We start from the raw sequence: 22,457 nt of genomic DNA on the forward strand, positions 1-22,457 counted from the left end.
TTATGTGAAATATAAAGTAGTATCCTACTAACTGACATGGGGTGTGATGTACCTACTCAAACTACATATTTTTATGCATTCAGGTACCAGCTGACCTGCCAACGTCTCGATTTGGCCCTTGACGTTACCGAGTCAAATCTTGAGACCATGTGCAAGTGTCGTGAAATGGCATCGACGTGGACTATGACCTTATTCACGTTGTGGATGGAGTATTCGTTGCCACTCGAGGTGACATAACGCTTCACTGTCGTCGACCCACTCTGGGTGACGCTACACCAACAGATGATGAAGGGGCAAGCCATCCTTAGGAAGGTGGCTGAATGTGATTATATGTTCATTTCGATCGTGCTTGACGGGCATTGGGTGTTGTGGACGAAGATGCGACAGAAAGTTTCTAAGCTAACTAGCAAAGTAGTCTTCTGCGATCCATTGAACAACGCAGCAACTGACAACATGCGGAGAATGGCAGAGTTGGCGATTCGGGAAATTTCATCTGAACTGTTAGACCACACCATTGTGCCTGAGGGTCAACATCACGTATTGCACATCCCAACTCAGCCAAATTGTTGGGATTGTGGCTTTTACGTCATGAAGACTATCCAAATGTTGGTGGGGGAGTTCTTACAAGGATGGATATCTCTGACTTTTGTAAGTGTAATTGCAATGCCTTATTCATGTGGATTGTGTATAGATGTGTTCTTATACATATTTGGTGACAGGGCACAGAGATGTGGTTCACCAAACACGAAATGGATTCACTTCGGAATCATATGGACGAGTGGGCACGAAGGGTACTAGGATTTGCACCTGCGACCGGTGGCTCCATATTGTAAATTTTGTGAATGTTGTTTTCAGCACAAATTTTGCTATAGAGCTGATGTTATAACTATATTTTGGAATCCACACAAATTTTGTATAGCGAGAATCGACTCATTGTAGATCGCGATTACTTATTAATGGAAATGTTGTTTACAACAAGTGTTTATCTCAAGTTGATTTGTTGTTTTAAACCAATCACAAGTTGTGATCTAAAGGTGATTTGTTGTTTTCAACCAATCTAAGTTGTGATCTAAAGTTGATTTGTTGTTTTAAAAGTTTCTCAAGTTGTGATCTCCAATAGATTTGACGTTTTAACCAATCATCTACTTAATCCTTTCTCTATCTTATTGGTAAATTCTAATTTCACACAGCTCCTAGTTCCTAAAAGACTTTCAATTGACTTTAGCAACGTTCCTAGAACCTTCCTCGCGTATGTCTAAAAAAAGGACTTTTTTTATTTCTTTAATGAACTACGATTTTTCATTCAACGGAGAAACCAAGTTGCCCAAACATCTTTAAATTAATTCTCTTTTGATATGGTCACCCAACCAGGTTGCCCAAACCTCTTAAAATTTATTCTCTTTTGATATGATCACCCAACCAGGTTGCCCAAACCTCTTAAAATTAATTCTCTTTTAATATGGTAACCCAACAAGGTTGCCCAAACCTCTTAAAATTTATTCTATGTTGATATGGTCACCCAACCAGGTTGCCCAAACCTCTTACAATTAATTCTCTTTTGATATGGTCACCCAACCAGGTTGCCCAAACCTCTTAAAATTAATTCTCTTTTGATATGGTCACCCAACCAGGTTGCCCAAACCTCTTACAATTAATTCTCTTTTGATATGGTCACCCAACCAGGTTGCCCAAACCTCTTAAAATTAATTCTCTTTTAATATGGTAACCCAACTAGGTTGCCCAAACCTCTTAAAATTTATTCTATGTTGATATGATCACCCAACCAGGTTGCCCAAACCTCATAATCTAGGTCGCCCAACTTGTTACCTAAACGGCCAAAAACACTGTCACATTTTAAGTCATATTAAACCCTTCACCGTCATTTTAATCAGAGCTGACTCCATCTCTAGTTAATTACCTTTTAAGATCAGATTCAATTAATCACATTCTCTATCTTAATCCGAAGCAATTAATCACATTCTCTATCTTAATCAAGTTCTTATAATCACATTCTCTGCCTTAATCACATTCTCTGTCTTAATCACGTTCTTATAATCCCATTCTCTATCTTAATTAGGTTCAATTAATTACATTCTCTAGCTTAATCAGATTCTTGTAATCACCGTCTCTATCTTAATCATAATCTCTGTCTTAATCATAATCTCTGTCTTAATCAAATTCACTTAATCACATTCTCTAGCTTAATCATGTTCAATTAATCATATTCTTATAATCGTCGTCTCTATCTTAATCATAATCAGATTCTCTATCTTTATCATAATCTCTGTCTTAATCAAATTTACTTTATCACATTCTCTAGCTTAAATTACCTCTGATTAATCACATTCTTATAAACCAAGTTGTCGAGATGAATCAAAATGAAATAGATTTCATCACGTCCTTGTATGATTCTGAGGATGGTTATGCATCACCATACTCCGCAACCATCGATGAAGACTTGGATTCGTCTACATCCGAAGACTATGAGTTGGCTTCATCTGAAGAAGAGGCGGAGGAGGTTGATCCCTTCATGTATTGTTCGGCGAGGTATTTTGCGTTCACTAGAGGTATGTACGATTTAATGCTTAAAGATTTATTGGGTCAAGTTAAGGTAACATTTGAAATATTAAGCACACTCGCAAGGGGTGCACCTCTTAATTTACATGCATGGAGGCGCATGAAGAGTCGTCTCACGCTTAGAAATGAGCATGCAATACACCTTAAGGCATCGCCTCATCTTCAGATTACACATGTAGAGAAATGGAGGGAGATAGTATTGGCGTCACATTGTGGCGCATCGCACCGTTCTTTGACAAGTACTCTGTTAGAGTTAAAGAGACTTTGGTCCAATGACCTTCGTGACCATGGGATCCCTAGTGCGTATGTGAAAGCAGTGATTGACCAATGTGGTTGTCAAGTTGTGTTGAGGTTAACTCCATCTGACATGGAGGGGACAAGTGTCGTGAAATATAAAAAGTCTAGACCCATAGAAGTGATCAAGATAGAGGCACATAGGGTTGATGATACGCTCATAGATGTTCAATTGAGGTATCACACATGCTTCCGTACAGGGATCACAAGGGGTGCACATGTGACTAGGTATAATTGTCACCGATGCGGTGTGGCCAACAAGCAATATCCATGCACTCGACGTAGAAAGCATTCATCTCGATGTGGGTGTACTTTTCATGTGAACGCTCGAATGAATGGCAGGGTTGACCATGGGACAGTGACCGTTTCAATATATGGACCTCATACGGGTCATGTACCGGGAAGTAGACCAGATGCGTACTATTTGCCAGTGGCCCCAAATGTTATAAGTTGTTGTAGAGATGACCTTTTTGATGTTGGTTGCGCACGACATGTGGCACGAATGAGCATGCGTAAGGAAGCATATCATAAGTCCAAGGCTAGTCCATTAGACCTTGTGAGTTATAGGTTCTTTATGATACCAAAGGAGGTCAATAACATGGCCAACAAGTTAAAAATTGGGAGTGCCATGTCAGGGGTTGATTGGTCTTTGATGATGCAAGATGCCTATGCCCTCCGAGATCTTGGGAAGGTGGCTCATGTCCAACCCTACTTGCCTGGTGAATATGGATCTCCCGCAAGGCAACCGTTCATCTTGGTGCTCCAAGATGAATGGATGTTAGAGATGTGTGAGCGATTTTCAATAAACAACTCTTGGGCAATCTACTCCACGTTTAAAACAAACCAATTTGGCTTGCCATTATATGCAGTTGTGGCCCCAAATGCCATGGGAGTTGGTATCCCATTATGGTACATGATATGTAGTTCTGATAAGGGGTCTAACCATGAGCAAGTAGCTTTAGAAACTTGCTTGAGAGTCATATTTGCACGGATGCCCAATGTGAGGCCAAATGCCATAGTCATCGATAAAAGTTGGACATCATATAATGCCATAAGTAATGTGATTGCAACAGACCGATTATCTTGGATAGTTACAAATGGGCAAAGGTCGCAAACACATTGTCGACTTTTGTTGTGTCACTTCCACGCAAAAAAAGCATGGTTGGACAATTTGTTGCCAAAGGTAAGTGTAACTAAGAGAAACCATCTTTATAATCGGATGTGCCAACTCATGCAATGCATTACGGAATCCACATTCAATGCCCAATGTGAGGAGTTAAAGGTAGAATATGCAAACAAGCCAGGTGTTTGGCAATATATAGAAGGAGGATGGTGTGACTTGACATGTGTGTGGAGGAAACTGTGGCCCAAATTTGGTAGAATGTTCAACTACGGACATGTTGACACTACCAATCTCGTGGAGAGACATTGGCAGTTTATCAAATATACTGCCTTAAGAGGGAGGATAAACCGATCAATTACCGATCTTGTGCATGTTTTAATCGGGGACAGTCAAACTGGAACTTGCATCGGGGGTACTGTTATTGAATGGTACAAGCAACGACAAGAAATATGTGAGAGTGGTAGATTTGCACCACGTGCAAATTGTAGGGATCAAACAACAAGACTTAAAGAGGCCGAAAGGCTACTAGAGAGGTATGAAACTAATGATGCGACAATGCATATTGTGGACGAGCCCTGATATTGGTTTAAAATATTGAGCTTGACAAAACCGAATGTATGGTATAATGTATCGCTCCAATGTTCATATTGTGATTGCCAAGACCCTATGAGTAAATGTAAGCATATACTCGGCATCAGGATGATTATTGAGAGGCACATGCCACATCTATGTGGGTCATTGCCTTTTATAGATCATGCAACCCATATGCGCAATGACCATTTCACAGAGACGGAAGTGGAGACAGAAGTAGAACCAGTCGAGGAGACAAACCCTATAACATCACAAATGGAGGAATGGGAGTCGAAAATACAAACGGTTGAGGGGGCTATTCAATGTCTTAGGCAAGGGTTACGATCCCTTGACCGTGCAACAATTTTGGCATGTATGGAGTCCATTGAAGAAATAGGTCAGACGCTGGTGTATCACCTAGGTGCACCGAAACCAACCAATGAAGAAGACCGTGGATCCATAGGGCGTAGGCAAGCAATTGGTGCAAAAAGGGGAGCATCAATCAACATTTCACAAGATCTCATTGGCAGCTCCCCAAACACTTGCAAGGCACACACAGGAAAAATGCAAAGAGGCGCAAGTCGAGCTAGGAGGCGGTTGCCAATATGTGCAACAGAGAAGATGCGATGCTTGCATTGCGATGCCTTGACCTTTAGATCAAGGGACTCAAATGTTGATTGTTGCAAGAATTGTGGTCGCATCTTGCCATCATCTCTGGATGAGCCATAAACATAGCTTGGGTGGTTTTGCGGACCGGTGCATTTGGGTTTACAATGTTTCAAGTGGATTTATGTTGATTTATGAGTGCATTTGGGAGTATGTCATATGTTGATTTATGTTTTAAGTTTCCTTATTCAAGTATGTCATCCTTTGATTTGGGTTTACGGTGTTTAAAGTGGATTTACGTTCTCTGTTTTAAGTTTTATTTTTTTTAACTTTTAACTTTTATGTTTTAATATGATTATTTGTTTTAACATAAGTATGGTAAAGATCGTCGATTTTGAATAATTTAAGGTTGGATTTTGTGACTGTTTGATATGTTATTGTAAGTTTTTTAAGGGTAATGAACAAGCTTATTTGAAGATTTTGGTCGAAATGATACATTTGGTTGGGCGACCTGCAACGGTTGGGCAACCTGCAAATGTCAGGGTTGGGTGACCTAAAACGGTTGGGCGACTTGCAACAGTTAGAGTTGGGCGACTTGCAACAATCAGAATTGTAACAGTCAGAGTTGGGCGACCTCTGACAGGGTTGGGCGACCATCGACTCAAAGTTGGGCGACCTCTGACAACTTTTTTTTTCGCGCGTTCTTCCTTATCGAAATCTGACGGTGCAGATCGCACGCGCGTTCCTCTAAGCGACCTACACCGTCTGTGGCCGCGATTCCCTCACCAGCCCTCTTTATGATTTGATGCAGAATAGACACGAGCATGTAGAATAGACACGAGCATGTATGTGGATGTATGTATGGGTTTAGGGTACTGTAGAGTGAAAATGCAGACACATACATACAGAATACAGAATATGTAGTTAGTTCTCCAATTGTCTTGGAACCCTCTTCACCATCATCGATGAACAGAGTAACCCAGAGATGGGTTCTACGAGGAAGACTACGACACCGGTCCTTCTCTTCTTCTTCTTCTTCTTCTTCTTCTTCTTCAGAGAGAGCAGAAGACTCAGCCAAGATGATCGAGGTATGGGCATGGGGTAAAGGAGATAGTGGTCAGTTGGGAGCTGGAGATGATAAGAATCACAGGAAACCCCACCTCATCGCTCGCATTCAACCTCCCCCGAATCTTCATCTTGCCCCAATGCAAGGATTGTCTGCAGAGACCCCTCTTTCGTCCATTTTCTCTAATGTGGGTTGCATTAACAACCTATCCTCAAGTCATCATCTTGGAAAAGAAGATCTATCATCGTCAATGCACCGTCTCCATCATGGGATTGAACAAGGTCCATCATCATCAGGTTTTTTATTTTCTCCTTTTTTTTTTTAATGTGAATTGTAGTAATCTATGGTCATGGAAAACTTACAATCATCATGAAAATTATGATCAAGTTCTACTCTCTGGGTCTGTGCTTCTCATTATGTATTTCGTCACATCGCCATAAAAAATAATGTCCTCTCGTTATGTATGTCGTCACACCATCGTAAAAGATATTGTTGTCAAATCATTGTAAAAAAATAATGTCTGCCATCCATTGTTCCTTATTCTGACTCAACCCTTTTTTATTCTCCCAATGTAGATTGCAATAATCTATCATCTTCCTGTGTGTCATTGAGTAATCATGGCATACAATGTCTATAACCATATATGATCAACCTTTTTTCTAAGGTTGACATACAATTAAGTCATCATAACCATTTTCTCTAAGGTTGATTGCACCTATAAATGATCAACCTTTTTCCTAATGTGTGCGGGACTAACCGATTACGAAACCATCTTGAACAAATGTCTTGCATCAATTCATCATGAAAGAAGATTTTTTGTCAATCCATAACTAGAAGAACTTAAACCATCAAATTAACATGAAAAAGATGGTCTACCAGCAAGTTATCATGAAAAAGAAGGTATATCATCAAATCAACATGAATGAGAAGGTTCATCATCAAGTCATCTTGAAAAAGAAAGTTTTTCATACCTTTCGTCTCCTATCATTGCATATTAGATATTTATGTAAATGAAAGTCTATCATAAATCATGGTAAAAAGAAAATTTTCTTCTACATCTACAGTCGGAGTCTCTTGTGGGCTGTTCCATTCTGGATTGATTCTAGATGGAGAGATGTGGACTTGGGGTAAAGGGGAAGCCGGGAGACTTGGGCTCGGATCAGAAGTGCCAAAATATGGTCCTGTTTCGAACCCACATCTTGAAAATGTGCATTGTCTTTCTCTCGGAGGCTTGCACTCTGCTGCTACTACTGCAGATGGAAAGCTTTATACATGGTAACTACTCTCAATCTCTTTTATGAAATGATATTATGAAATCCTTCATGGTCATTTGCATTTTGAGGTTTTTCTTAAACATTTACCACAAATCCTTTCGTGCTTAGACATTGTGAAGCTTGCTTACAACATGTTTATAAAATACATAATTCATGCTCATCCACACTGTGCGGCTTACTTACAGCATGGTCATTCATATTATTTTTTGAAACATCCATTTGTGCAAACTACATTTTTTCATATGTATACACATCTGTCTAGAAGGTACAATGTATAAAGCTTTATATGGTGAAAAGTAAGAGAAAGAGTTCAACGTTCCTGTAATCAATAACTTCATGAACAGATGAAAATTTTGTTGCTCAATAAGCATCACTCAAGCTCTTAAATCTATGTTTAATTATCTTTTTAAGGTGATAAACCAAGAGGAAGAGTATTGGAGTTTTAGTTACCCAAAATCTTCGAATATTGGGTACTTTATAATGCAATCTTATATGAATGGCTAGAAAAAAAACCTAAACCCAAGGTCTCTGTATTACAAGGTGGCACTGTGCCATAATATATCTGGTCTTAGTGACGGTATTTGATGAGTTTGTATTGCATATCAATGACTCTGTTTTTGCTTTCATTTTTTAAATTATTTTGTTTGGTTATTGACATCATTGTCTAGAACAAGGTTTATCTTTTCTATTAATATATTAATACAAGGATCATAATGCACTTCCAAGTTTTTTGATATGAAGGCTTGCAGGGGTTTTGGAGCTTTTGGAGCATTAGGTCATGGAAGATACAAGGCTGAGCTTTTACCAAGAAGATTACACCTTCAAAAAGATAAAGAAGATAAAGTAGCATATGTTGCAGCCGGTGGGTCTCATTCTGCAGCGATCACCTCATCAGGTATTTAATTAACTGCATTTCTTGAAACTCTTCCATATAAAGATGATAACTATAACAATTTTAGAGGAGAAACAAAATCCATGTAGTGGATGCTTACAATTTTTTTTGGTATTAAATCTTTTACTATGCATGTGCACACATACTCTCTCATAGGGGTGTCATTGGATAGAGCCACTGAGAGTTGTTCATGCACATAAGAATCTGTAACATCTGGTTTGATATGATGAGAGAATCTCTGTTACTAAGATATATGGTCTGGTAGCACAAACGAGATTTCTGATTCCAAGATATATACTCTGGCTGTAATATGGTAGTATACTCACATACCTTGTAAATTTAACTTGTTAATTGGATAGGTGATTTGTATACATGGGGCAGAGATGAAGGGGATGGAAGGCTTGGACAAGGGGATGAATTAGTTACAGATGAAGGAGCAGTCAATGTTCCATTGCATGTGTACCTCATGCCAGAGGCAGTCAAAGCAGTGAGCTGTGGAGGCTTTTTCACAATGGCATTATCTTGTGGAGGGAAAGCTTGGAGCTGGGGAGGTAATGACCTCTCTCATGTTATGTCTTCCAATGGAGAAAAAGAAAACTAGTAACAGTAATTGAACTTAATAATAAACTCCGAAAAAAACGTTTTGGTTCTTTCTCATAATACATTCTCATTGTGATAAAGTTGTATGCACAAAAAACTCAAGCCCGTTCTTATGTTTCTATTTGAAACTCAACAACTTAATCCTAAGAGAAAATAAGAATGATTTGCATATATTTTCTAGAGTCTCTTTTGAAGGTGTTGAAAATTCACTCTGATCTATTTTTATACAGCTAATGCTAACTATGAACTTGGAAGAGGAGACAATCATGCCCGTTGTAAACCGACACTGATTCCTGAGATTGAGAATATGCACATTGTGCAGGTCGCTTGTGGTGGCTATCATTCAGCTGTTTTGACAGGTCCACTTTTCTTTCCATCTCGAATTTATTCTATCTTGTTTTTAAGTTAAGTTAATTTCCTATTGAATTTATTCTGCTTATTGTTAAAACTGCAACTTCCAATTTGTTCATTCTGCTGTATTATCAGTAAAGATCAAAAACTTCAACCTTAACCGAGATTTGATTGGTTTGTGGTAAAAATGTGAAACTTATGAATAGCCAAAGTTGATGGTTATTAACAATTGGCAACAGTTCGGTTCTGTTTGAGAGGGTCCAAACCGAACTGTTTAAACTTTTTGAAATCTGAACCAAACCGAGCCACGAAACCGTTAAACCGAGCCGTTAAACTGTAAAAACCGTGGTTTCATGGTTTGGTTTCGGTTTTGAAAATAGGTCAAAATTGTAAATTGTTTAAAATTTATAATATTTCATTTTTTACAATTTTTACAATTTTTAAGATGTTCCTAAAATGTGAGAATAAGGTCTAAAAATGAAAAGATTGCTTAAAAACAATTTTTAAAATTTAAAATTTAAAAAAAAAAAAACTGTTAAACTGTTTAAACCATGGTTTCTGGCTGTTAAAACCAAACCGAACCGAACCATTAAACCGTTAAGCTGCCGTTTCGCGGTTTGGTTCGGCCGATTGTTAATGGTTATAACTTTTTCATGTGCTTCTGTGTAACATAATGGTGTTTTTATGTTAAAATTGATACAGATGATGGGAAGGTATTGACATGGGGTAGGGGTGGTGATGGGCAGTTAGGCCATGGGTCATGGGGAAATGGCAAAATCCCACAGGTAGTAGAAGCACTTTCACATCTAAGGATTGTTTACATCGCTTGTGGAAGCTTTTCTACAGCTGCCATTACTGGTAAAAGCTTAAAAAATCAATTGTATTTGTAATACTATTTTACCGGCATATTATTGGCTTTAAAAACTACTACTAGTACATTAGGCTATTTATATAACATAATCTGAGAATGATTGTATACACAGACACAGGTATATTATATTGCTGGGGTAAGAACAAAGATCATCAACTAGGTTTTCCTGGGAAAATGGATGCGGAAAATATACCTACTAAAGTTACTTTCAACCGATCCAATGACTCAGAACAGGATAAAGAGTCATCAGTTATTTCAGTTGCTATGGGAGCTTGTCACGGGATTGGTGTTGTTCTCCATTGAGCTTGAGTGAAATATATATGATGTAGCCTCCAAATCCTTAAAAAGAAGGAATTTTGATGGAAGTCTCAAGATGAGGCTTAACGATGTGATTGAAACATGCAAAAGAGCATAATTATATGGTTGTATATTATCTCCAAATTTTGATGATCACCCAGCTGTGTAAAGATATATATATACCCACACACACATATATATAGGAGATATGATGTGATGCATCAGTTCTGTTGATGGATACCGAGAAAAATAATGTGGTTCCATACAGGATCAAAGCCTAAAACACTAACATCTGGACTGAACAACAGAATCAATTTAGTTTGTCAAAATAATGTTGTCTGACAAAATTTGTGGCATAAGCTTGATTGTGGATTGATGATAAGTGTATTTATCTCATGCAGCTGTACTATGAATCATAAACCTCAAACTCTCATTCTCTAGTCACTAAGCATTAAATCTAACCCAAAGTTAACTCTAATTGAATTCCTAAACCTACACCTAAAGCATAAAGCCTATCCTTGTAACAACATTAGTTTTGTTGAAATTGTTTTATATAGTCATTATTTATAAAGGTGTGAACATATATAAATGATCAATGTATTTGATTGTATGATGGAAATTCGGATCTGAATTTTAACTTTAACAATGATATTTCACACTTCATCTATGTATAATTTGTCTCTAGAAAACCATCAATGGCCATTTAAATGAATAATGTGGCTATGAAATTCAACTCTAACACTGAAAATGATGTGTAAACCCAATTTTAAATGCTCCCCTCATTGGATTGTAATGTTTCTTGAAGCTATGCAATGACATGGATTGGTTTAAGAAACATGCTTACTATTATGTAGGTTCGAATGAGTCGTTCAAAGGTTTTGGTAACTCTCAAGGATCTTGTGTTTCCTTTTCTCTTTCTCTCGTTACATGTTGGATCTTGTAAAGTGAAAAACATAAAGAGTTTGAGTAATGTGTTAAATAGATTGACAATACACTACTTCATTGGAGAAGATGCATATGGTTGAATGTATAATGTTAGGGGTGCATAAAATGTGGGGACATAATTAATGCGCAATCAATGTTGTTGGAGTTGCTTGCTGAGCGATCCAAAATTTTCCAATTTTCCAAATGATTGTTAATTCTTCTACTTATTGTTCCTAATTCTATGCGGTTTTGTGATTTATGGGCACCCAATATATTCAGTGTTTTTTGCAATAACTCTTGCATTTGATGGTTTCTTAATCATCTCAATTTTGCAACTAATTGATTTACCAACATTGTACGTTACAAAATTTTCTTTCATATTCAACAAGTTTCCTCCAAAGTGCTCAAATATATAACTATGTGCCCTTTGTTTTAAAGTTAATCATTTCTTCACATCATAGAGTTCTAAACCATTACACCTTAGTTGTTAATATACAATCAATCACATATTAATTGGCGTATAGTTTAAGCCCCCGACTTATTTGGTAAATTTCATTGGTGTTGATGGTATCCATTGGTAAATTGCATAGGTCATACTTTAAGATATTACCGTTTTGCAAAACCGATGCTTTGAGAATTAAATTGGGTACTTGGGAATAGAGAAATTTAACTTGAAAGATATGTAAAAGATATGACAAAACCATCATTGTGTATAGGTAAGTCCTAGAGAAACTACAGAGGATATGATACGCATGGACATCAAGGAGCGGAAAAAACGAACATAAAGACAAAAGAGAATTGATAACATTTAAGGACACCCCTACACTACTTCATTAGTCGAAGTTGAATTTGCTTGAGTTGACGTTGAAGTTGATTGACAATAAATAAACTACATTCATGATATAGGCCAATCTCTACTAATACTAACAACTGGTTTTGTAGGTGTCACCGTGTCTGGACATTCTCTTCAGCACATGAAAACATCGTATTAGATGTTAGGGAAAATACCAAAAGTACCGCCCACATAAGAAAGGGGACTATAATTTCTACCCCTTTGATTCTCAACAATATTATGATATGCCCCTTGCAAAGAAATTGTCCTACTTTTTAATTGTACCCAACAATGACAATAATCACTATTCCAACTTATCATTAATAAAATAGCCACGTGTATATGTAAATATTTATCCTTCATCTTGATTCACTTATTTGAATCAGTACTTTAGTGATTCTAATGTTAATCGGTTAATATAACAACAGTCAATTTAAACTTTAGCCAAGGGTATATGATGGTATTGTTAGAATTACAAGGAGTGGTTGTTGTATTACCCCCTTGCATGACAGGCACTTCTTATACATTTTATGATAGACAAAATCTCCAAGTACATTGACTGGAATAAAATGCTCCTTGATGATGATGTGCACGAATGCTTTGAAATCATTTAGGTGTGCCACTGTAGTCTATGAATTCAATCCTTGTTATGTCCATTTATGGTTTTCAGCAAACAACTGTCTCATGATGTGTGGTTTATGATAAATTATGAGGTGGTTAAAGTCAAAAGACGAAATCACAACTCCATCGTCCCAAATGGATTAAGGAACACATCATGTACGTTATACACACATACTAATGTGAATGCATTTTCTCTAACCTTGGTTCCCTAGCCCGTTTCTTTCCTTGTGTTTCTGTTTTGTCTTTTTGTATGCATGGCAAGATTAAAATTTGTGCTTTCCATAAGGTAACATAGGTAATTACAATTATATGTGGAGGGAGAAAACAAATGAACTTTAAAGGTAAAAATTCCATCAAGGTTGAGACAATCATACCCCACATTGTATTTTTTATCTTGATTTCATAGGAATGCTTCCTATATTTTGTCTTTCCAAGTATTGAGTTACCATTTTTATCCTTCAATTAAATATATAAGGGTTTTCGAGGAAGACGAAAAAGTGTACAACATCGGTAAAAGGGCAAGTAATCTGCCAATTGACTTAAGTTTGGATCGAGGCTTGCTACACCCAAATGGATTCGCAACAAATATCTATGTACACTTGTTCAACAACACAAACTTATATGTAAACGGAGTCCTCTTAAATCTAGTAGTATTAATTGTCTTTGGTGGCATTTTATCGTCATATTTTGCGTATTGTTGTCGTCACAAACTCAACTACATGATCCCTTTACTTAATCATGTAACACAATAATGCACAATAACAAGCATAATATCCATAAGAACCTCTTACGTACTATGGTCAAAATTCAAAACACAACTTGCATGGCATGTACATGCATTTATATTTTCCAATAGACATTCCGAGTAGCTACCTGCATCCTTTCATATCTTATAATCATTCAGATAAATGGACACTAACGACCTTTATTTTATTTTAATCTCTATTTACATCCTCATCCATTTATTGGATGCACGGGTACATAATCCCACATATTGACATATACAAGCCGACATATGTGGTTCATGGCTATTTATAGTTATTGATAGCATTGAAACCGTGTGAGCCATATTGCATACGACCTTGAGATTGTTTTATGGTATGTGAAGCAACACAACTTTTTCTTATAATATCCTAATTATTCTTGTCCCAATTTTGGGATCTTGACATAGATTTCTTCAACAAGTCGACAAATAACATCTTGAATGATGTTACATGCATGCATCAGTAATTGTAATCGTATAGCATTGAAACCGTGCGAGCCATATTGCATACGACCTTGAGATTGTTTTATGGTATGTGAAGCAACGCAACTTTTTCTTATAATATCCTAATTATTCTTGTCCCAATTTTGGGATCTCGACATAGATTTCTACAACAAGTCGAGAAATAACATCTTGAATGATGTTACATGCATGCATCAGTAATTGTAATCGTATAAATGGTTAGAAAATTACAGAGCAAATTTCATTTTGCATTGGGATGGATGTTTATTAATAAGTAGCACATATCTTAAAATTCACACATATCAATAACATTACTTGATCAATCATATTGTGTACGTCCCCTATTGGCACAGACGAAACATTTTTATATTTACTACCTTAGGTTCCATATCAAAACAAGTAAAGAACGTGACATATGCATAGACAAGTAAAAATGGTTGGAAGTCTTGTGTGAACTACACATTGTAAAGAACGTGAGTTTGTAGAAACAAGTAGCCCAAAACATGCTTTAAGATCTACTTTGAAGTTGATGGAGTCTAGACTCACAATCCATAGTGATTTCCAATGAAGCAACCAACAACACATTACAACTATGACAATGTATTTTGAAAGTCTAGACATTAGTGTTTTGTCATTGGGATGCACGATATGAATCGTAATTTTTGTTTATATAAATACAAAACATTGACAGTGTGTTTCTAGTTTTGTACCAAAAGTACTTCTTTCATTCCTGTAGGGACAATTTCTATCTAGAATATTCAAAGTTTATATGATTGGACCTATCAAGAACGATAAGGAAACTTCTATTTAAGGAGCTCGCATTGTGTTAGCTCGCACCCTCATAGTCCTCGAGTAGATCAAGTGCCTTTGGAAGGTGTGCATTTCTTTGGGGAACTACCAAGATCTCAACCAACGGTAGTTAGCTTGAAGCATGTGCACATAGAGAGAGAGTCACACACTTGCAATCCCATCAACATAACTTTGGCACTATGGTCAAAACTCTAACAAAGCATGGACGAGCCATGCCTAAAGGCTAATGCCAACAAAATGAATACCACAAAAATGCTCCAAATTTTTTCCACAAACAACGTTGCAAAACCATATGAAAATACAATTTTGATTTGTATGATATTGAAGTAGTATGCTTCATCTTTGTCTAAATAGTTTTATATATTCATGGTCAAAATGTGATTCCCCAATGTCATCATGGAAAACATGGCTATTGGGGGTAACATTTAATAGTTGAACTGTCAACACTTTATTGATGACGAAGCTTTATGAGAGATTCTTCAGATCCCAATCCATTGTAACAGTCTACAAATTAACGTTTTGAAATGTTCAATTCCCCTAATTACTGAAGCCATGCACAATCCAAACCATAAAAGGTGTTTTGAGCATCTTATATGAAGCGAGGGAAACGAAGTCAACAAAGACCCTCTGTGGGATGGATATATCCTTGGCACATTACAAACCAGTGAGAGCGGTCTGTTTTGCTGGCTACCACATGTATCTATCTAGTAGTGCAATTGATTGCTATAAATCTTCCACCTTGGGAGACATGAAAGGCGAGATAGGGAATGCAAGACACTCTCATGACCTACGATGCAAGACACTCTCATGACCTACGATGCAAGTCACTCTCATGACCTACGATTAGAGAGAGAGAGAGAGAGAGAGAGAGAGAGAGATTGTTATGTAACTTAATTGGTAAGGTTGTCCGATGCAATCCAAGAGGTCAAGAGTTCAACCCCTAAATTCCATAGTGGCATCTAGTAAATTTAAGAGGGTTTGGGTTAGTGGTGTAACAACTTACCACTAGGGTCAGGTAATTATGATAAAAAAGAAAAAGGGATTTTTAACATCCAACGAGAGACAGGGCCCTAGCCCATGGTGAGAATCAAACTCAGGTTCTCCCAAGTCTATGACTTTTGATGCTGCAAACCACCAAGGAGAGAGACAAAAAGAGACCAACAAATGGATGTAGGTCAGTTGGTAAGGTTGGCCTATGTAGACCAGGTGGTCATAGGTTCAACCAGTGGCATCTAGTGAATTAAGAGAATGTATGAAGTATTTAATAGACAAGTGAGAAAATTCGGTTTCAAACCCAATCCATAGTGGCTTGTAGTTGTAACAACTTACTTACCAATGGCGTAAGCAAATTATGAGAGAGAGATTTAAATGTAGACTACTACTAGACAGATACCCCATAAGCTAATTATGAGAGAGAGAGATTTACAAGTAGACTACTACTAGACAGATTAATTGGCGAACGAACAAGACCTACTACTACTACTACTACTACACGAACAAACAAGATTGATTGGTAGATGAACAAGACCTACTACAACTACAACTACACGAACAAACAAGATTGATTGGTGGATGAACAAGACCTACTACTACTACAACTACAACTACACGAACAAACAAGATTGATTGACGGATGAACAAGACCTACTACTACTACTACACGAACAAACAAGAGCTATGGATCTATTCTATTCTATGTTATGCGATGCTAAGCTACCACCCGTCCAAGACATCCGCCTCCCTACTACTACATGGTCTAACAGGCGTGGGGGTAGACAAGACCTACTATTACTACTTACTACACGGACATGCAAGCGGGCGGGCGGGCGGACAAGAGCTATGGATTCCATATCTATTCTATGCTATGTTATGTATGTTATCTATATGTATCTAGAGAGAGAGAGAGAGAGTGTGTGTGTGTGTACATACATATGTATATATACTAATACACATATGTGTTGATGTAAGGGGGAAAAACGGTGGCCCCAACAAAAAAACAAAGAAAAAACAGATCTAACGAACTCCTTCCATTCATTCATTCATTCATTCTTCTTCTTCTTCTTCTTCTTCTTTTTCTGGTCTTTCTGGCTGCTTTTCTTTCTTTAAGCCTACTAGTTTTGTGTGTGTAAAGAATAAAGAATTTGTGCAGGAGCATTTTAACCATATCCAAAGAAGGAACTCCGCCCCGCGCCCCCCCCCCCCCCCCCCCCCAAGAACCAAGGAACGAGAAACACGAAGGAAGGAAGGAAGGAAGCAAGAAGCCATAGCTGCTTCTGCTTCTTTTCTTCTTTCTTTCTTTCTTTCTTTCTTTCTTTACCCTCCCTCCCTCCTGTCTCTCTCCCTTTTCCCCAAACTCTTTCTTCTTCTTCTTCTTCTTCTTCATCTCAGCCATGGCGCAATCGGAAGACCTCGCATCTCCTTCTCTTGAATATGCGCATCGTTCCCTGGAATCAGAGCCTCCTTCGCAGGTCCTCCTCCTCCACGCACCGCCCGGATGGCAGAAGAAGGTTTGTCGTTTTTCTCCTCCTCAGTAATCTCTCTCTTTCCGCCAATTATTCATTGTTTCTTCTCTGTCATTTATATGCCTGACACATTATCTTTGAAGAATCGCGTTTCGTTTCTGATCTGACCTCCATTTCTCTCTTCTCATATCCTCTCCTATCGGAAAAGAAAACTGTCTTATTTCTCACACAATTCATCTTCTCTCTACCCCCTAATCAGTCTTTTATGTACAGTATGTCTGAAATTGAACGTTTCTTTTTCTTCCTTCTAAGTATTTCTCTCCTAACTCCGTTCTAATTCCCCCGTATTTCATGCCGAAATTCTCCTGTTTTTTCATGACATTTTGGCCACCGGATTGCAGAGGAACGTTCCTTTCATCTCTCTGTAATTCTCTCTGATATCTTCTTCTGTCTTTTATGCCGAGATGTGCCTGTTATCCTGCCTAAATGTCCGTTTCTCTCTCAATTTTCCTCCGTTTCATATTTGTCTCCTATGTCTGCACCAAAAATTCACCTGTTTTTCATGTCGACTTGCACGCAAGATTGCAGAATCATTTCTCTCTAGAATTTAACTCCGTTTCTTCCATTCCCGCGTTATCCTGGGGAAATTCACATGTTTTCTTCTTAATTTTTGTTTTTTTTTCTGTCTTTATACCTAAATTCTGCACAATTTTCTGGAAAGAAGGCATCCTTTGCGTTCTTTCTCTTAAAAATTTCCCCCATCTTCTTTCATTCATTCATTCTTTACATCCTCCCTCCATCTCCATTTACCGATTCTTGGCAGAAAAGGTTTGTTTTTGCCTCATTTTCTCTTTAAATTAGGCCCCGTTTGTTCTTGCTTTAAATTTTTCTAACACAAAAGAAGCCATCTTTTGAATACTTTCTCTTAAATATTCCCCCCTTTTTTTCTATCCTGTCTCTGTTTCTATTTACCGATACTTGAAAGAAGAGGTTTGTTTTTTTACCTCATTTTCCCTCTAAATTTAGCTCCCTTAGTGTTTCCTGTCTGTTGTTATCAGAAAGTCCCATGTCTACTAGAAATGTCTTGAATCCTTAAGTTCATTTCCATCTGAATTCTTCTTTCTTTCTTCCCGTTTTGCTCAGGGTGTTATTCTCCGAAATTTCTTGCATTTCTCTCGTTGTCTGTCTCAATTGGGGCATAGAGCATGTTCTCTGCTTTCTGCATTTTTGTAGAAAAACTGCTGTCATAATAATTACAATGCATCTGAATTTTGTTGAATGGTCATAATTTAAGCATATTCCTCAGCAGCTGTATCTCTCTTGAAGAAGGATACGTGCTGAATTGCTGTGCTTTCAAATGTTCCTATGTTCTAGCACTACTATTTACAGGTTGTATTTCTTGTGGCTGTAATTTCTTTATTTAGAAATGCTTGCTGTACGTTTTTCATGCGAAAGCTTTGGAATCATGACTCAGAAACAATCTAAGTTTCTTGAAAGTAGAAATGTATTACATGACATGCAAGTGAGTGCAGGTTTTTTTCTAAATGGTAAATCTTTCACATGACTCAGACATTCTAACTTCTTCTTCTTAAGCAAACTCCGTAAACGATCTCCTAAAATAACAAAGACTGAAAAAAATCTCTCGTTATTTTGTCTGCCTTAACTCCAGTACATTCTCGTTCTGCGACCATACAATCTTTCCTTCATTTCGTACCTTTTACTTTGTGCATGGGATGTACAAGATTATGTACAAATTTGGATCGATATTTTGGATTAAATTTGGTGCATCTTCCTTTCCATGTATAGGATATCCTCCTATACGCAAATTAGATTCCCACATGTTTTGATTGCTATTTAACATGAGATTTTATCGTCTTTATACTAGCATGACCAAGGAAGAAGTAGATGATCTGTCTCTTTTTGTGAGGTTTTTAATTTTCGATCACCGTTTCTTCAGCCATTTGTAAGGTTGATTGATACTAAGATTATAAGTCTTGACATCTACATATACAGAATTAAGGATGACTGTAAGCTTATAAGTCCTAGAAATCTAAGTTTTCTGTATCTGAATGCTAATAACTAAGGCTAACAAATCTGTGATTTAGATTTACACATGCTTAAAAGGATACTAACAAATCTTATTTTTTCAATTTACAAAAGGATGCTCCTAACTACTGACCTTTCAAATCTGACTTTTACATTTACAAAAGGATCTCCTAACTACTGCCTTTTCAAATCTTACTTTTACATTTAAAAAAGGATGGCTAACTTACAAATCTGACATTAGATTTTAAACAACAAAACGTTTAAGCATAAAAAAACCTCGTGATTTGCCAGATTACTTCTACAAAAAAGGGCGGGAAGAAAGATGTCTCCTTTGTTGCACCGGATGGTGAAGAATTTAAGTCGAAGCGCACCTTGGATCGCTACCTTAAAAATCACGCTGGTGGTCCCACTGCATCTGAATTTGATTGGAGCAATGGTATGCTATAATACACTATAGCTATATTTATTTCTCTCAATATCAAATTGTTATGCATATGTTTTGATGCTGAAAGAAATGCATCATTATATAAGTTCTGACTGGTCAAATTCATTGATTCTGTCATTGCTGACTCATTAAATGCTTGTTGTTGACCTCTAAAATGCATGGTTACAGTATTATTGGCCAACACTATGCATCGTTATAGTGTTGCTGACTGTTGAAATGCATGGCTGTAGGGTTACTGGCTGATAAAATGCATTGTTATTACATTGCTGACAGATAAAGCATATCATTATATTATTGTTAACTGATAAAAATGCATCGTTAATAGTATTGCTGACAGAGAAAATGAATCACGATGGCATTGCTGTCTGCTTTCAGGAGAGACACCAACCAGGAGATCATCACGGATAAGCTCTCGGACACCACCTTCTATAAAGAGTTCTGAAGAAGGATCAGCTAAAAAGAAACACAGGAAATCTGAAAAAGATGAAACAAAATTAGAACCAATTACAAAGGATGAAGCAGATATTCCTGTGACTATCACAAAAGAGGAAGAAGAGATTGAAGGAAATGAACATGTACAAGATGAAAAGATGGAAGATGCACTAGAAGTGAAGGGGGAAGAAGAAACTGCCAATGTAGAGGCAAAGGATATAAAAAATGATGAAATTGTGGAAACAAACGCATGTGTGGAGGAAGAAGTCAAGGCAGCAGAAGCTGTAGAAACAAATGACATGAAAAATGATGAAATTGTGGAAGATACAAATATGAAAGACAAACAAGAAGAAGCAGTCAAGACTAAAGAATATAGCAATGTTGAAGATATAGTGCCTGTATTGGCAGCAAGTGAAGCACCTATTGAAGAAGAGGGTGCTACTACTATTGCTAATGATGATGAAAAGAAAACTGAAGAAGTGCAAATTATGCAATGTGCTGAAAGAGAGTCAACAGAAGAGGTAATTACAAAGGCTGGTATTGATGAAGCTAATGAGAAGAAGTTTGAGAAAACATCTGATGATGACCTGAATCAGAAGTGCCCTGATCAGTCTCAAAATATCTCAATGCCTGTTCATGTGAGCACATAACAAGAAGAATTTTAAGCACATATTAACATGACATGATTCCAATGTATGATGATGACTTGTAATGTTAACCATTAGGGAAGTGAAATTAGTTTTCTGATGAGAGGACACCATAAGGTCGCTTTTGGGTTATTACAAGAGAAGTGAATCCTTGTATAAGTTCCCTCGATGAAGAAATGGCACCATTGAGGCACTTGGGTGTGGCTTCAAACATTTATGTATTATTTTTAGTTCATAGTAGGCTGTTATTGATGATACTTAATTTTGAGATTATTAACTACAACTGACATGACTTCACATGTATTATGATGACTTGTATTGCTAGTAGTTTTTCTTATGAGGAAATTATACCATCTGGAAGCTGTCAGAGAAGGCACTTCTGGATAGCTATCAAATAAAGTTGTTTTGGTAATAAAGAGGTATGCTAATTATTCACCTAATTAACATGACATATCTGACATGCTCATGAAATCAGGCTTTCATTGGTTTTAAGGAATTCTGATAATTACCTAAATAACATGTTTTGACATGCAGATATCAGACTTTCATTAGTTTTAAGGAATTCTGATAATTTTACCTAATTAACATGGCATGACATGCAGAAATCAGGCCTTCATTGGTTTTAAGGAATTCTGACGATAACCCACTTTACATGGCTTGACATGCATGGGCATAGTTTTTCTTGATGAGTACATGAAACCACATTGGGCTTTGCTTTAGTTTGGGTAGCTTGAAAATTTATGATTTAATCTTAGTTCATACATGGATAATGGGCATTAAATGCACACAATCTCATATTTTAACTTAGTATGTTAATTGGCATCTTTACCAAACATATCCTTTTCATATCTTGTGTCGTCTTGAGGTGTTCTCACCGAGCACACTACTTGTATTGGCAGAGTTATGCCTCCACACCGATATGATAAGTTGAGGGGTCTAGACTGTTGTATACCAGATTGAATGGCGAGTCAGGCAAGAGTGGTTGGTTGTTAATAACTCTTGAGCTACTAAAGAAACATACCTTATTCTTGTGAGCTCTAGATCATCTCTGTATTAGCCTAGTAAGTTTCAACTTTAGACACATACACAAGTAAAAATATAAGTAACAAAACTAACCACACTTCGATGAAAGAGGTCACTACAACACATACAAAGGTGATTAGTGTTTGATTTAATGGCACTTAACACGAATCACTCACAAGTACGAGAGAGAAAGAGGGGGAGAGAGCTCTAGCATAAGTTAATGGGGAAGAGAAGAATTAAAGATCAAGAAGAACTAAAAGGCACACAAGTGACCATTATTGTTCATTTGCAAAGAGAATGTCGTTTTTCACATTGGGATGACCATTAGGTTTAAAACTCTAGGGCTAACTCTATCGCGTTCCCCTTCTCTTGCTCCTTGGTGCCAATGCCCATGTCATCATGGGTCAAGCTATGTACGACAGGTTCTTAACATATCTATTTGAGTTTTGTACTAATGCCATTTTAACAT

At 37.2% G+C, this 22,457-nt stretch overlaps 2 protein-coding genes across 2 annotated transcripts; both read left to right on the forward strand.

Moving 5' to 3' along the window:
• The first annotated feature begins 6,101 nt into the window (after nt 1–6,101).
• On the forward strand, nt 6,102–10,665 carry LOC147860883 (RCC1 domain-containing protein RUG3, mitochondrial-like). The gene is made up of 7 exons (XM_087323919.1): nt 6,102–6,532; nt 7,301–7,511; nt 8,260–8,405; nt 8,762–8,953; nt 9,233–9,361; nt 10,056–10,211; nt 10,337–10,665. Exons 1-7 carry the CDS (start codon nt 6,136–6,138, stop codon nt 10,525–10,527), a joined length of 1,422 nt encoding a protein of 473 aa, XP_087180045.1. The 5' UTR covers nt 6,102–6,135; the 3' UTR covers nt 10,528–10,665.
• A 6,595-nt stretch (nt 10,666–17,260) lies between these two features.
• Nucleotides 17,261–21,222, forward strand: LOC147860884 (uncharacterized). The gene is made up of 3 exons (XM_087323786.1): nt 17,261–17,440; nt 19,733–19,877; nt 20,262–21,222. The coding sequence occupies exons 1-3, from the start codon at nt 17,324–17,326 to the stop codon at nt 20,966–20,968; spliced, it is 969 nt and encodes a 322-aa protein (XP_087179912.1). The 5' UTR covers nt 17,261–17,323; the 3' UTR covers nt 20,969–21,222.
• The last annotated feature ends 1,235 nt before the right edge of the window (nt 21,223–22,457 follow it).

This window comes from Azolla caroliniana, unplaced genomic scaffold (genome assembly GCF_043228905.1).
Source record: "Azolla caroliniana isolate FFs.n. ecotype wild unplaced genomic scaffold, voAzoCaro1.0.p SCAF_8, whole genome shotgun sequence".
NCBI classification, from domain to species: domain Eukaryota; kingdom Viridiplantae; phylum Streptophyta; class Polypodiopsida; order Salviniales; family Salviniaceae; genus Azolla; species Azolla caroliniana.

What these genes read in the sequence shown, in the direction of transcription:
- LOC147860883 (XM_087323919.1), top strand. Translation starts at nt 6,136, where the DNA reads ATGAACAGAGTAACCCAGAGATGGGTTCTACGAGGAAGACTACGACAC. An exon ending in ACAAGGTCCATCATCATCAG is followed by an intron (nt 6,533 to 7,300) that starts GTTTTTTATTTT and finishes CTACATCTACAG; the next exon opens with TCGGAGTCTCTTGTGGGCTG. An exon ending in TGCAGCGATCACCTCATCAG is followed by an intron (nt 8,406 to 8,761) that starts GTATTTAATTAA and finishes TTAATTGGATAG; the next exon opens with GTGATTTGTATACATGGGGC.
- LOC147860884 (XM_087323786.1), top strand. Translation starts at nt 17,324, where the DNA reads ATGGCGCAATCGGAAGACCTCGCATCTCCTTCTCTTGAATATGCGCAT. An exon ending in CGCCCGGATGGCAGAAGAAG is followed by an intron (nt 17,441 to 19,732) that starts GTTTGTCGTTTT and finishes GTGATTTGCCAG; the next exon opens with ATTACTTCTACAAAAAAGGG. An exon ending in TGAATTTGATTGGAGCAATG is followed by an intron (nt 19,878 to 20,261) that starts GTATGCTATAAT and finishes GTCTGCTTTCAG; the next exon opens with GAGAGACACCAACCAGGAGA.